The sequence below is a fragment of the Trachypithecus francoisi genome, unplaced genomic scaffold (genome assembly GCF_009764315.1).
Source record: "Trachypithecus francoisi isolate TF-2019V2 unplaced genomic scaffold, Tfra_2.0 Lachesis_group0, whole genome shotgun sequence".
Taxonomy (NCBI): domain Eukaryota; kingdom Metazoa; phylum Chordata; class Mammalia; order Primates; family Cercopithecidae; genus Trachypithecus; species Trachypithecus francoisi.
The window spans coordinates 135,503,439-135,519,551 of record NW_022681453.1 but is presented as its reverse complement, the minus strand read 5'-3'; the positions used below and the strand labels follow the sequence as shown (position 1 = coordinate 135,519,551).

Genomic DNA, 16,113 nt, shown 5'->3' with positions numbered 1-16,113 from the left:
CTCGATCTCCTGACCTCGTGATCCGCCCGTCTCGGCCTCCCAAAGTGCTGGGATTACAGGCTTGAGCCACCGTGCCCGGCCGAGATGAGAAGGTTTTAAAAATAAAAGGCACACACCTTTCTGTTGAGGTCACAAACTAAGAGTTGAATATATCACTTCCTCTTACATACCATTGCTCATGACTTAATCACATGACCATACAAAGGGCGTTGGTTAGTTATTGCCACAAAGATGCTATGTGACAAACAACCACAAAATATCAGTGGTAGATAACAATAAGCATTTACTTCTTGTTCAAGTGTTTGCAGATCAGATTGTATTTGGTTAATCTATGTTGGACTCAGCTGGACTTGGCTCCAGGCTATTCCTGATACCAATTACTATGCCAGTCAGGTCCTAACAGGAAACAAATGGCACACTCAAAATGGACAATTTGAGGACAGTTTAATAAAGGAAGCATTCTCTTCCTGCTCTCTGATCTCCCACTGATGCCTCCCATTGGCCAAGCCCAAGAGGAAACCTGTGGGCAAGGGGAGCCAGTCAATACCTTGGGTCACAAAACCTGGTGCAAAGAGCCATGCAGTCATGGGCAAGGAATAGGAAAACCAAATGGAATAGTGCAGTACTCTAGGGCCAGCCACCTCCAGGAGCCATTATCATTCCTAGGCCTGACAGAGCAAGAGGACTAAGGCCTACTAGAAGCAGAGAAAGTAGGAGAGAGAGAAGACTGCCTGAAAGTAGCTGTAGCCTTTTGTAGAGAGGTATAATCAGCCCTCAGCAATCCCACAAGAAGAGAGCCAAGGGAATAAATACCCTCACATCGTTCTCTTCCTGCTCTCTCATCTCCCACTGGTGCCTCCCATTGGCCAAGCCCAACAGGAAACCAGTGGGCAAGGGGAACCTGTTGATGTAATCCTTGAAGGTCATTATCTTGGGGCACAGAGCCTGGTGGAGAACAAGGGAAGATATGGAGGAGAAGACAGATAATCTAGCACACAACCCAAACTATTTTAAACAGAGAATTTGCTGGCTCACAGATCTGAAAATTCTGGCAGTAAGGCTTGAAGCAGGGGCTCACATGATGTCATCAGTATCTGGTTTTCTCTATTTACAGGTTTTATACAGAAACCTTCATACACAAATATAAATTCTGGAGCCACTTTGGAGCATGATGGCTCTGCTCCCATCACTCTTCAAAGTGGCTCCAGAATTTATAACCTTTTAGATTCAGTCACAGTCGGAGCTACCAAAGGAATCATTGTGTCTCACTGAGTCTGGTCAAGTCACGTGACGTACCTGAACCAATCATAGTGCTCAGAAAAAGAGAGAGGCGCTCTTTGGTTTTAGTCTGTGTCTGGAGGGAAATCATAGCATGGAATCTAAATGAGGAGATGGAATGTTGATGGTGGGTAGCCAAAAACACTATTATCCTAGGTCTCTCTTCCCAAATGCATGGGGCAACGTTTCTTAAGCTTTCTATGTCTATTAATCACTTGGGGCTCCTATCAAAGTACAGAACGTGATGAATTAGTTTTGGAGTAGGACCCGAGAGTCTTTATTTCTAATAAATGCTGTCAATATTTCTGGTCCAGGGATCACACTTTGAGTAGCAGCGTTCTTTAGAAGCACAATCCAATATATAGTAGCCACTAGCCACATGTAGTGATTGAGCACTTGAAATGTGGCTAGTCCAAATTGAGATATGCGCTGTAAGTGTAAAATACACAGTGCCTTTTTAAGACTCAATGTGAAAACAATGTAAAATATCATCAATAGTTTTTATATTGATTACATGTTGAAATAATATTTTAGAGATATAATTTTTATGTAAATGATATTTTAGATATATTTTATATGTTTTAGATCCTTAGGTTAAATAACATATGTTATTAAAATTAATTTTGCCTGCTTCTTACTACCTTTTCTAATGTGGTTGCTAGAAATTTTTCAATTATATATGTGGCTTAGATTATCTTTCTGTTGGATAGCCCTGCTTTAGAAAGAGGTAACACCTGAAGCAGCTGAACTTGGTGTTTTTAAAACACATTCATTTTCACTTGTGGATGAGCAACCAGAGGAATCTGGTTGAAGCAGAGCCACATGAGACCTACCTCATATGGCCTTGGCCTTGGCCCACCCTCATGACCTCAGGGATAGGTCATTGCAAGTTGAATTAATGCATGAGTGTTTAGGACAAGGAACACTGGAATGAGTCATTTGATCTGAGGAAGGAGGAAATTATGGAGACTACGGATTCTCCTTCCTATCCAGCACCCACTTCATTTCTCATTTTTGTTTGAGCAGCTGCCTGAAGCAGAAACTACTACTGTGCTTATCAACTTCCTTCATCTATCTTGCATACGACCACTAAACTAATTTTCTCCACACACTGGTTTTAACAATTCCCTCCTAACCAGACACAATCTATGCTCTCTGTTGCAGCCTGAGTTCCAGTGCCCCCAGTCATTCCTACTGAACCTGGAGTCTTGTCCTACCAGTCTACTCCCTGCTCCTAAATATGCTTCTCACTTTCCCCTTCTGCTTAAATTATTTCCTTACTGCTTGAATCTCCTTCCTCTCTTGGTGTCTACCTACCAGTTCTGCCACCTTCGAAAGCACCTAAATGTCATCTTTTCAAGACCTCTGTCCCACAGAGTCCTGTCTGCAAGACTTGTAGGACATACTGTTTTTGGAACCAGCCAGCGCATCTGTTACAGAGGACTCTGTTGTCTAACTCTTGAGTTCTTCAAATCTTCTGTGTTTGTGCTTCAATTATTCCACTGGGTTTTAAGTTTCTTGAGAACAGAGCCATGCCTAGTTTAGCTTCATATGCTGGTTTTGACCTGGACCAATATAATAAGTAGGTCCTCAAAAGCCAAGTTGGTCAATTTTTTCAACATAAAATGAAATTGTGGTTGAAAATACATATTCTTTTACATATGCATATAGTTATCAGCAATCACTTTTTTAATGAAAAATATTCTTCCTTTAAAAAACAAGATGGAAAATTAAGCTTTGGTCATTTCATAAGCACCCAGGGGCTTTTGTTTCTACTTTTAAAGTATGTTTAATTAAAATATTTAACATTAATTACATGTTATTAATATAAAATATTATTATTAAATATTAGTAAGCTTCAGTATCAATATTAATAAATTTACTTCTGGTTGAGCACAGTGGTTCATGCCTATAATCCCAGCAGCACTTTGGGAGGCTGAGGCAGGTGGATCACCTGAGCCCAGGAGTTTGGAGTTTGAGACCAGCCTGGGTAACATGGTGAAACCCTGTCTCTACAAAAAAAAAAAAAAAAAAAGTAGCCTGGTGTGGTGGTGTGCACCTGTAATCCCAACTACTCAGGCTGCTGAACTGGGAGGACTACTTGAGCCCAGGAGGCAGAGGTTGCAGTTGCAGTGAGCCATGACCATGCCATTGCATTCCAGCCCAGGCAACAGAGCAAGACCCCATCTCAAAAAAAAAAAAAAATTACTTATATATTTACTTATTAATTAATAAATTAAATAAAATTTAATGTTAATACAGTATTAAACTATATTAATTATATTAAATTAAAAATTGTTTGAATTTTTTATTTTGAAATAATTGTAGATTTACAGGAAGTTACAAAAATAGTACAGGGAAGTTCCTATATCCTCAGCACAATTTCCCGCAATGAACACATCTTACATAACTATAGTACAATATCAAAACCAGGAACTTGACATTGGTATAACGTGTGTAGAGTCCTGTGCCATTTTATCACATATATAGATTTGTGTAACCACCACCAAAATCAAGATACAGAGCTACTTGAAAAAAATAAACATCTTTTTTTTTTTCTGGGACGGAGTCTCGCTCTGTCACCCAGGCTGGAGTGTAGTGACGCGATCTCGGCTCACTGCAACCTCCACCTCCTGGGTTCAAGCGATTCTCCTGCCTCAGTCTCCTGAATAGCTGGAATTACGAGTGTGTGCCACCATACCCAGCTAATTTTTTGTATTTTTAGTAGAAACGGAGTTTCACCATGTTGGGCAGGATGGTCTCAATCTCCTGACCCTGTGATCCGCCCGCTTCAGCCTCCCAAAGTGCTAGGATTACAGGCATGAGCCCCCTCACCCGGCCTGTACTGCAACATCTTAATGCTCTGCCTCTTTATAGTCACACCCACTTCCCTCCCTCACCCTATCAAAACACTGGCAGCCACTGATCTATTCTCCAGCTCTATAATTTGGGCACTTCCAAATGAAATGAGAATTTCATTTTGATTTATTTATAGTGTTTGAGAGTAACTGTTTGAACAGATTTTTTAGTAGGTGCTCTAGGTGTAACATTATACATATGTTAACTTATCACAGTTCTACTTGTGTTGACATTTTATCAGTTTCAGTGAGATATACAGGCCTTCCCTTGTTTAAGTGCCTTGACTCTCCCTCATTTATAGCTGTCCCAAATATTTCCTGTACATAAGTTGAAAACTACATCAGACAATGCATAGAGTGTTTAGGAGAGGAAGTAACCTGGTGGATTAGATATTTTGAGGAAAGAGGAAATTGTGGGGATCCCAGAGTTTCTTCTCCCAGCCAGTAGTCATTACATTTCTCTTTTTTGTCTGTGAAATTGCCTGAAGCAGAAATTACCACTATGCTTATCAACTTCCTTAATCTATCCTGCACATAACCACTAAACTGATCTTTTGCTTAAACCATCAGATAAAATTTTGGCAATTCAAGAAAATGAAAGCTTACTCAATTTACACATTTTTACTGGTTCTCTTGTTTTTCTTTCTTAGTATTCCAAGATTTTTTTCTTGTATTTCTTTCTTTTTCAAAAACTTCATTTAGCTATTCTTTTAGGGTAGGCCTGCTGTTGACAAATTCTCATGGTTTTTCTTCATCTGAGAATGTCTTGATTTCCTCCTCATTCCTGAGTAATATTTTAACTGGATATAGAATTTTGAGTTGACAGGTTTTTTTTTTTCCGTCTTTGAAAAATGTTGTGCCAGTGTCTTCTGACCTCTATGGCTTCCGATGAAAGAAATCTACTGCCATTCAAAATTTTTTTCATTATTGGTAAGGCATCATTTCTTTCTGGCTGCTTGCAATATTTGTTTCTTTGTCTTTAATTCTCAGAGGTTAGACTATGAGGTACCTTGGTGTGGATTTCTTGGGGTTTATAATGGTTGGGGTTTGCTCACCTTCTTGGCTCTATAGGTTTATGGGTTTTGTTGGTGGTGGTGGTGGTTTTTTTTTTTTTTTTTTTTGCCATATTGGGCAGATTTTCAACCATGTTTATTCTAATACTTTTTTAGCTCCAAATTATTTCTCCTCTCCTTTTGGGACTCTGATGACATACATGTTAGACTTTTTTTATTGTCCCACAAGTTACTGAGACTTAATTTTTTTCCAGTCTGTTTTCTCTCTTTTGTTCAGATTGGGTGGTTCCTATTGGTTTGTCTTCAAGTTCACTGATTCTTTGCTATCGACATCTTACAACAGAACCCATCCAGTAAGTTTTTTCTTTTCTTTTTTTTTTTCAGTGCTAACATTTCAATTTAATTGTTTATATCTTCTATTTCTTTTCTGAGACTTTAAAAAAATTTGTTTCAAGCATGTTTACAATTACTTATTGAAGCATTTTTACACTGGCTGCTTTAAAGTTCTTTTCAGAAAATTTTAACATCTGTGTCATTTTGGTGTTAGCATCTGTTGATTGTCTTTTCTTGCTTAAGTTGAGATTTTCCTGGTTCTTGGTATGTTGACTGATTTTCAGCCTTGGACATTTTGGATGCTATGTTATGAGGCTGGATCTCCTTTAGATCTTCTGTTTTAGTTAGCCTTCTTTGACATCAAAACAATGCTGTCTGGTGGAGGTAGAAGTGCAGGTTACTCTATTGACATCCCAGGATAGAGGTGAGGGAGAACAAGCGAGAGAGTGCCTAGTTACTGCTGGGTCAGGATGAGAGTTCAGGCTACCCACTAAGCCTCCCCTGATACAGCCTTGGCTGGGAAGGAGAAGGATGCCTTGTTACTACTCCCCATCTGGCTTCCACTGACATGATAGAGGACATTACTGCTGGGCAGTGGTGAAAGTGTTGACTCTCTGCTAGACTCCCTCTGACACCCAAGTGGGTGAGAGTGGAAGTTTAGGTTCCCCATTTGGCCTTTGCTGGCACGGTGTAGGTAATACTACAATTTTTTCTATGTTTTAGCTGGAGTGGTTATTTTCTACAAATTTTCTTTCTTGCAAGACTGTCCCTTTCTGGTCCTTTGGCTAGTAAGTGCAGGTTTTCCTTTTTTTTTTTTTTTTTTTCCTTTGCCTGTACTCATTAGTTTATAGTTTTCTGCCTTCTCCATACTCAATCTGAGATCTATTAGGCATAGGCAAAAACAAAACCCTAGGCCAGTGCCATGTGATTCCACAGGTCCTAAGGTCCCTAACCATTCTATCTTCTTCTTTCCACGCTTCAGAGTCTCCTTATATTTGTATTTTATATAATATCCAGGGTGTTTTGCCTGTACTTAGCAGAGGGAATAAGCAGAAGTGTTTTTACTCTATATTGTCTCAGAACCAGACATCCCCAAGGGCATTTAAAACATTTTGTATCATCTGGCAAATAGCAGCCAGTGGGGACAATGTTCCCCTAAATTGATGGTGCGGTCCCTCATCTTCCACCCTTACCCGCCCAGTGTTCTGCTGTGTGAATTTTTTTTTTTTTGAGACAGAGTTTTCTCTATTAGTGCAGTGGCATGATCGCAGCTCACTGAAACCTCAGCCTCCTGGGTTCAAGTGATTCTCCTGCCTCAGCCTCCCAAGTAGCTGGGATTACAGGAATGCACCACCATGCCTGGCAAATTTTTGTATTTTTTGTAGAGACAGGGTTTTACCATGTGTGCCAGGCTGGTCTTGAACTCCTGACCTCAAATGATCCACCCGCCTCAGCCTCCCAAAGTGCTAGGATTACAGGCATGAGCCACTGTGCCCAGCCTGTCTTATTTCACTTAGCATTATTATGCAATATTGCAGCATATGTCAGAATGTCTTTCATTTTTAAGGCTAAGTAAAATTCTGTTGTACATATATACCACATTTCATTTACCCATTTATTGATAGATGTTGGCTTGGTTACACCTTTTGTCTATTGTGAATAATGCTGCTACAAACATGGGTGTACAAACATGTCTTCAAGACCCTGCTTTCAATTCTTTGGGGTATATACTCCCAAGTGGAATCACTGGATCATATGGTAATTCTGTTTGTAATTTTTTGAGGAATTGCCATACTGTTTACTATAGCAGCTATACCATTTTATATTCCCATCAAAAGTGTACAAAGGTTCCAGTTTCTCCACATCTTCAGCAATGCTTGGTGTATATATAAATATATATATATATATATATATTTTTTTTTTTTTTTTTTTTTGACAGTAGCCATCCTAATGGGTATAAAGTGGTATCTATCTCATGGCGGTTCTGATTTGCTTTCCCTAATTAATGATATTGAACATATTTTTATGTGCTCATTGGCCACTTGTATATTTTTTTCTTTTTGTTTGTTTCTTTTCTTTTTTTTTTTAGACAGGGTCTCACTCTGTTGCCCAAGCTAGAGTGCAGTGGCGCAATCTTAGCTCGTGGCAACCTTCGTCTCCTAGGCGATCTTCCCACCTCAGCCTCCCGAGTGGCTGGGACTACAGGTTCATGCCACTACGCCTGGCTAATTTTTGTATTTTTTGTAGAGACAGGGTTTTACCATGTGTGCCAGGCTGGTCTTGAACTCCTGACCTCAAATGATCCACCCGCCTCAGCCTCCCAAAGTGCTAGGATTACAGGCATGAGCCACTGTGCCCAGCCTGTCTTATTTCACTTAGCATTATTATGCAATATTGCAGCATATGTCAGAATGTCTTTCATTTTTAAGGCTAAGTAAAATTCTGTTGTACATATATACCACATTTCATTTACCCATTTATTGATAGATGTTGGCTTGGTTACACCTTTTGTCTATTGTGAATAATGCTGCTACAAACATGGGTGTACAAACATGTCTTCAAGACCCTGCTTTCAATTCTTTGGGGTATATACTCCCAAGTGGAATCACTGGATCATATGGTAATTCTGTTTGTAATTTTTTGAGGAATTGCCATACTGTTACTATAGCAGCTATACCATTTTATATTCCCATCAAAAGTGTACAAAGGTTCCAGTTTCTCCACATCTTCAGCAATGCTTGGTGTATATATAAATATATATATATATATATATATTTTTTTTTTTTTTTTTTGACAGTAGCCATCCTAATGGGTATAAAGTGGTATCTATCTCATGGCGGTTCTGATTTGCTTTCCCTAATTAATGATATTGAACATATTTTTATGTGCTCATTGGCCACTTGTATATTTTTTTCTTTTTGTTTGTTTCTTTTCTTTTTTTTTTTAGACAGGGTCTCACTCTGTTGCCCAAGCTAGAGTGCAGTGGCGCAATCTTAGCTCGTGGCAACCTTCGTCTCCTAGGCGATCTTCCCACCTCAGCCTCCCGAGTGGCTGGGACTACAGGTTCATGCCACTACGCCTGGCTAATTTTTGTATTTTTTGTAGAGACAGGGTTTTGCCATGTAGCCCAGGCTGGTCCGCAACTCCTAGGCTCAAGCAATCCACCCACCTCAGCCTCCCAAAGTACTGAGATCACAGACGTGAGCCACCACACCCGTCCCTCATTTGTATATCTTCTTTGGAGATACGTCTGTCTAGGTCTTTAGCCCATTTTTGAGTTAGGTTGTTTGTTTCTTTTGTTGTTGAGTTGTAAGAGTTTTTGTAAATACATTCCAGATATTAACCCCTTATCAGATATATGACCCAGTATTGTCTTTTTATAATTGGTCAGTTTGAACCAGCAACCAACAAAGTCATACTATATTAGTACATTTGATCTTTATGACCCAAGTCTTACCTCATCTAGAGGAAATCCCTCTCCCCAATTCTCTCCCTGGTCATTAACTTGTGGTGAAATCCATGTCCATCGTCATGCAGAATCGTAGTTTTGAATTTCAACTATGCTGCTGCCCTCCAAAGTTTCCTGCTTTGCCTTTGATAATTTCAGCAGTAAATTTTCCTTATTGAAAAAGGAAAGTTCTCTTTTAAATGCTCCTAGAGGACTAAAACTGAAAATGAGAAGAGGAAACTTTATTCACATTTGGGAACCCAGCTAATGGGAAGGAAGGCACTGGAGACAGGCAGGTGTGAGGAGTGTGAGGGTCAGATAGGAGTGGGGAGCGCACATTTGGGTCAACAGCCTGGCCTGAGAGAAGAGAGGCTTTTCCCAAGAGGGGACTGGCCCAGGACTGTCTCCCCAGCCATGGGCAGCACATGGCAGACCCTGGGGGCACCGCCAGGGCCACACTGTGGCTCTGCTCCCCAAGGGATGCTGGAGAGAAAGGTTCAGCCTCAGGAGTTCTCTGAGAACACAGGGCCTTCCCAGGAGTACTTGAGGGCACAGGGGCAAGGCTGGGGAGGCTCCAGCATCCAGGTGGCTCGAGAGCCAGGACATGGCAGCAGATAGACCACTGAGACAAAAGCTACTGTCACTGACAATGTCTGAGCACTCTGAAATGTCACTAGAGTTCTCTCTGGGATTATTATGAGCTTTTTTCTTTATATTTTCCAAATTTTCTTAAACAGTGAAAAAGCAATACATTTGCTTTAAAAATAGATCAGGGCCGGGCGCAGTGGCTCAAGCCTGTAATCCCAGCACTTTGGGAGGCCGAGACAGGCGGATCACGAGGTCAGGAGATCGAGACCATCCTGGCTAACACGGTGAAACCCCGTCTCTACTAAAAAATACAAAAAAACGGCCGGGCGCGGTGGCTCAAGCCTGTAATCCCAGCACTTTGGGAGCCGAGACAGGCGGATCACGAGGTCAGGAGATCGAGACCATCCTGGCTAACACGGTGAAACCCCGTCTCTACTAAAAAATACAAAAAAACGGCCGGGCGCGGTGGCTCAAGCCTGTAATCCCAGCACTTTGGGAGGCCGAGACGGGCGGATCACGAGGTCAGGAGATTGAGACCATCCTGGCTAACACAGTGAAACCCCATCTCTACTAAAAAAATACAAAAAACTAGCCGGATGAGGTGGCGGGCGCCTGTAGTCCCAGCTACTCGGGAGGCTGAGGCAGGAGAATGGCGTGAACCCGGGAGGCGGAGTTTGCAGTGAGCCGAGATCCGGCCACTGCACTCCAGCCTGGACGACAAAGCGAGACTCCGCCTCAAAAAAAATAAATAAATAAATACAAAAAAACTAGCCGGGCGAGGTGGCGGGCGCCTGTAGTCCCAGCTACTCAGAAGGCGTGAACCCAGGAGGCGGAGCTTGCAGTGAGCTGAGATCCGGCCACTGCACTCCAGCCTGGGTGACAGAGCCAGACTCCGTCTCAAAAAAAAAAAAAAAAAAAAATCAGTACCTTTAGGATTAACATAGATGTGCCCAGAGAAGATTAATAGGAATAACAGTGTAGTGCTCAGTGGCTAGAGTTGGGGGGTCCTCCAGACTCTTTGGAGCATAGATTAGCCTCTACTCAAAGACTGGGCCAGGGCCCAGGAGCATGGCACAACCCAGAAAAGATTGAACATGGCCGGAGGATGGCAGTCTCCTGAGTGTCTTTAGCTGAGATCAGTATTCCTGGTTCTGCCTGCAGCCCTGCTGAGGACTTAACCTATGAGGAGGGGGCCCAGCTTTCAGGAAGTCCCTGCCAAATCCACTGGAACCCACCCAGTGGACCAGCTTCTCTTACCCACATTACTGCTTCCAAACCTCTTCCGCTCGACACACAAAAGATTCCAAGGTAGAATATTCTTTATTATGATAAACCCAGGATGCAGGATGTATTCCAGGATACAGAAGAATGGCAAATATAGGCTTTTCTCAGATATCTTTGAAATTATTATAATGCATACAAAACATGTAGAATATGCTTCTTGAGATTGCTCTAAAATTCCCAATATTAAAGGGGGACAGGTGCATGGCAGCTAAACGCCTCAACAAGATCATGCATAGAGGGGCCTCCATTCCCTCCCAAGATCCTGAGAAAAGACACCTTGCTTCAGCCTGGCTAAAAGTGGAGCAAAGAGATGCATTTTCTATTGGATTTAGGGTCCTAGGGTCTGCCCTGGGGCACAGACACTTAAGACCATGACACCTTCTCCCCAAAGGACAGCTTGAGAGTAATGTACAAATCACTCTGGGAAGGAGAGAGGGACAGAACAGCTGTGTCTGTAGTTCATTGTTGTGTGAGTTTACGCAGCTCTCCTCTCTCTGTGCTTCATTAGAGGTATAAATACCGGTTCACTGGGTCCTTTCCAGAGTTTGGTTTCAATGAGTAGGGACACAAGAGAAAAGGAATACCAGAGTGCCCAATTTTTGTTCAGGGACATGGTTAGGCTCCCTCAATGATGGAACTTTCCCACCTAGCTGTTCTGGGAGCTGTACCTAGAGAAACGTGTGTATGCAGCTGCCTGTGTGTGTGTGAGAGTGCACGTCTGTACATATGTGTGTGTCTGTGTGTGAGTTTGTATGTGCCCATGTGCCCACAAGCTTTGGGGCAGGAGGCTCTTATATGGTCACTGTTTGTAAACAAATAACTTTGTAAGGCAATCAAGGTACAAAGTTGGTGGGAAAGCTCTCAGCGGGTGGCCCAGGGAGGAAGGCTCCCTGCTCACATCATTACAGTGACTCATCCCCAGAACTCATACTTGATGAATATGCCAGAGGCCAGGATCCCTTCTCATGCCAGGTGGAGCTGAGAGCATGACCACAGGCATCCTGACAGGCGGAAATGAAAAGCAGCTCAGGCTGCTCAGGCAAGTCTCTTGGGGACTCATCACTGCTGAAGGTTGGGCAGAAGCTGGGAGGTGTCCAAGATGCAGATGAGAGGTGGACCCATTAAGAAATAAGGCTCAAGGTGGGATCTCCTTGTGCTGGGCCAACCTGCTTCCCCACCTGCCCTGTGGGAGGTGTGCAGAGAGGCACTGAAGCATCAGTAGGCATCATTGTGGAAGAAGCTGCCCCAGCAGTGTCGTCGTCACAGCAGTGGCCAACATGTAATCCAGCAACAGTCAGCTCTCCCGCAACCAAGACTGCCCTCCCCCAGGAGACCCAGAGCTATGCTTCACCTTTTCCTACAGGAATTCAAACGTAGCTACTCTCTGTTCTCCCCATCCTACTCCTCAAGTGAGGAAACTGAAGCTGAAGATGTATGAATGGCTCAGAGCAGAGCTGGCTCTGCTGGTCCTTCTCCTAGTCCCAGCTGGTCCTGTTCTATACTGTCCTGGCTGATAATCCAGCAAGTGGACATGCCACTCACAGCTACTGGTTCCATGCAGAACATGAAATGTGATGTTCAGCTGCTGTAGATGTGTCTGTGAAGTTGGCCTCTCCAGGAATTGAGAGGCAAGTAGAGCACAGATTCCTCCTACAACCAAAGGAGGAGGCAGGGCAGAAGTACATGGATAGGCAGACAGATACACGCACACCCAGGACCTCAGAACAGTCTTCAGGGCAGGGACAAGGCCTTGGCAAGGCGAGTCCAGAACCAAGATTTGGTGCAGGGGTTGGTGTAATCGCAGACAGTGATGAACCTCAGGATGCTGGGGAACTCTTTCTTCATTGCCTTGTACTTGATGGGGATCAGTCGCTTCTGATGGGCACCTGCAAGCCAAGGGGTACCATGCTGGCATCAGGCCCTTGCCCCATGGTGGGACAAGCCCAGTCTTCAACACAGGGGTTAACAACAGCCATCCCCCATCTAAGCACCCTGGCACACATTCACTCACACAAAAAGGCACACACATGTACACATGCTCAGGTGTGCAGAGATCTTCAGCAGTTCTTTGGTACTGCATCCACAGCCCTTGTGGGGGGAAGGCTGACAATCCAGAGGCCCCAACTACACATTCCCTCATTATCTTGCCAGAGCAGGGTTGAGCTTACCTGGAGAGAGGCTGAGTGCAAATTTGGTCTGGAAGTCACATTCCTTGCTCTGCAGGTAATCATCAGAGACAACCACCACCATCCGGCGGCACCTAGGGAAGAGTGGGCAGGCTGCAGGTCCCGTGGCAACTTAGTCACTCCAGATATGCTGGAGTATATCCCCTGGGAATAGCTTCAGGAAGAGCCTACTGTGCCCAGGCTGGACAGTGCACAGCTAGGAGGAGATGCCCAATATCTGGACCCCAGGGCAGGGCTTCATGCATCCACCCACCCACCCCATGGCCTTCTAGCCAACCTCTTTTCGATGAGTTCACTAGCAATGGACCAGACACAGGTGCCAGGCAGGACATCACGGTCAGACACACACAACTTCAGTCGATAGTTTGTCTGTTCCAGTTGCCGGATCATCTCCTGCACAAACTGGATGTCGCTGGGGCAATAGCAGATGAAGGCATCGAAACGCTCAGGCATATGCCCTGGGTGCACAGCACAAGGGTGGTGGTCAGAGCTCCATGGGAAGTCTTGGGAGTGGTCCAGCCAAGAGTCCCCTGCCTAGGCAACCCTGGGCCCTGCACCCTTCCCAAGATGATACTCCTCAGAGAAAGTGCCCTTCGCAGGAGAGGAAAGATGAGTACCTCAGGGGCTAAGCTCTGGATTAACCACGAGACAGACATGAGCATCTCACAGCAATCCAGATGTAAGACTATTATCTCCGTTTCTCAGGTGAGGAAACTGAGGCTCAGAAAGATTAAGTGACTTGCCCAAGGTCCCACTGCCCATCTGCTTCCAACACCCATGCTCTTAACGCCACAATGTCCTATTCCACCTGTCCCATGGGAACAGTATTGGACCCTTACCCAGGGGGTCGTCAAGTGTGGTGATGCCCGCCAGTTCTGCTGTCCGTGGGACACTGCTGTCTACAGCGGCCACCTGTAAAGGCTTCTCAGCCTCCTCCTGCTGCTGCTTCAAGATATACTTTTGGCAATCTTCCTCTGTGGGGAAGAGACAGGGTAAAGCAGGCTCCCTGGGAGTGCCCACCTCTTTACCCGCAGTCAGGATCCAGGCGCTGTCCCACCTCCTCTGGCTGGGTTCTTCTAGAGGGCTTCCCCAGCTCACTGGTGCCATGAGCAGCTCAACAGCTCTAAGAAGTTGAGCTCCCACTGGCTCTCACTGACCCAAAGGGATGTCAGTGGTGTTCTGGCTTTCTGGAAGGCCATCAAGGTCAGGTTTGTATCTCTGTTCCTTCCTAGGGATCCTGAGAATGGTACCAAGGTGGTAGGTCTGCTTCTTCTGGGATGCAGGGCAGATGTGAGCAAGGCGCTGGGCATGCTAGAAAGGCTCAGGAGACCCACTGGTTATGGTGCAGTGAGGGCAGTGATTCCAACCCAGCAAGGTGTGCCTGTCTGTGGGCAGCTGTACCCAACGCCTATGCATGTATATTACGTAAGTGCCAGTGAGGAGAAAGAAGGGCTGCATTTCCCCAGGACCTGAGATTTCTAAGACAGTCCACTGTCAGTCGCCCCACCTGTCCTGTTGCTCTACTTGAAACAGCCCAGATGCCCCCACAGAAGCCTGATTCTGACTCCTGGTCCTACCTGAAAGCCTCTGCCTAAGCTGCTTCCTTCCCATCTCCGCCTCTCCGGACCTTTCTCCAGTCCTTCTTAATAACCGGGACCAGTTATTAAGAAGGAACGGGACCCGCATGGTTCTCCCTCTGCAGGCTTCTCCGGCCCCCGAGGCAGGAAATGGGGTCTCTCCATGGGAGACAGGATGCTGAGGCCGCGGAAAGTCAGCCTCCTCACCCCCCAGGTACGAGGCCAGGAAGGGGACGTCCTCACCAATGCTGGGTCCCAGCTCCAGCAGCACGTCGTCGCGGCCCAGCTTGGTAAGCAGCTCCAGCAGTCGGCCTACCGAGGCGCCAGGGCGTCCCTGCCAGGCGTCCAGCAGCCTGCCAGTGGGGTCGGCGTGCGTCTCCAGTTGCCGGATCTCCAAGTACTCAAAGTCCATCTCCTCTGCCAGCGCGGTCCAGTCGGCCGCCACCTGTGTCCGCACGTTCAAGAACAGAGATAGGCGGCGCCGCACTCGCATGTTGAGAGCAGCCAGGGGAAGGGAGGATGTGGAGGAGACCGGGGCCGCAGACTCAGCGCCGGGACCTCCTGCAGCCATGGCGGGCTGTCCTGGAGCCTCGGCGCGGTCGGGTCGCATTGTCTGCCAGCGCTTCCTCTTTCTCCTACAGCACCCGCCCCGCCCCGCCCCGCCGGCTTTCGCTTTCCGAGAAGCGCCGCCCTGCCCTACAATCCGGAGCCCCGCGCAAAAGTGCGGAGGCGGGGGCGCCCACCTCTACCCTTGAGGTCTCGAGGCGGGCGATGTGGGGGCGTGAGAAGTAGGAATCTGCCTTTTGAGATCTGGAGAGGTCCACAGCACTGCCCTCGAGGGTCTGATGATGGTAGTAGTAGGTAGGCGGCGGAGTGAGAACGACCCTCCTTCAGAGGTTGTAGGAAACGGGCCTTGCTTTTTGGGATCTGGTGGAGCCACAGTTCTTCCACCGGGGAATCTGAGGGTTTCATACGGTCGTGCCCTCGAGGATGGCGAGGAGGGGACAAGCGGGAAGGCACCAGCTGTGCCCTCCACTGTCTCTGGGGAACAGGCAATCCTGCCAGTAGGGGTAAGGGAAGACCCCTGCTGTGTTCCCCAGGTGGGAGTGGGAAAGGGACAGCTGCCTTCTGGAGTCTGAGGCATGCCGTGGCCCTGCCATCGAAATGGTTGGGGACGTCATGACACTAGGTTGGGGACCACAAGGCACCCTGTCCTTTGGTGTCTGGGAAGCCCAGCACTACTCTCCAGGGTCTCAGGTAAAGACATGGCCCTGCTATTGGGAGTCAAGGGGGCACGTGGCCTTGCTCTTTAGGTTTAGGGACACAGTCCTGACCTAGGGAGTCCTGGTTCATTCATTTACTCATTCAACAAGTACTTATTGATCACCTACTAAGTGTCAAGCCTGTCGCAGGCTCCCCGGATACAAGGTACCTCTCTGCCTTGGCGGAGCCCCCAGCCTAGCACGGGAAATGGGCACTAATAAAATAATTCCAATTGGGTGTAAAACTGGTAAAAGTGAAACGTTTATTCTCCAGTTAGAGAGCTTG

General features: G+C 45.8%; 1 protein-coding gene across 4 annotated transcripts; it reads right to left on the bottom strand.

Moving 5' to 3' along the window:
- Positions 1-10,819: 10,819 nt before the first annotated feature.
- Positions 10,820-15,358, bottom strand: MYD88 (MYD88 innate immune signal transduction adaptor). 4 transcript variants are annotated; one of them, XM_033212044.1, is made up of 5 exons: positions 14,809-15,358; positions 13,828-13,962; positions 13,266-13,446; positions 12,971-13,062; positions 10,820-12,688 (listed from the first exon to the last, which is right to left on the bottom strand). In XM_033212044.1, exons 1-5 carry the CDS (start codon positions 15,173-15,175, stop codon positions 12,534-12,536), a joined length of 930 nt encoding a protein of 309 aa, XP_033067935.1. In that variant the 5' UTR covers positions 15,176-15,358; the 3' UTR covers positions 10,820-12,533. The 4 variants fall into 4 exon arrangements, with proteins under 4 accessions (XP_033067935.1, XP_033067936.1, XP_033067937.1 ...); XM_033212045.1 differs by lacking the exon at positions 14,809-15,358 and adding an exon at positions 14,566-14,772; XM_033212046.1 differs by lacking the exon at positions 13,266-13,446.
- Positions 15,359-16,113: the final 755 nt, after the last annotated feature.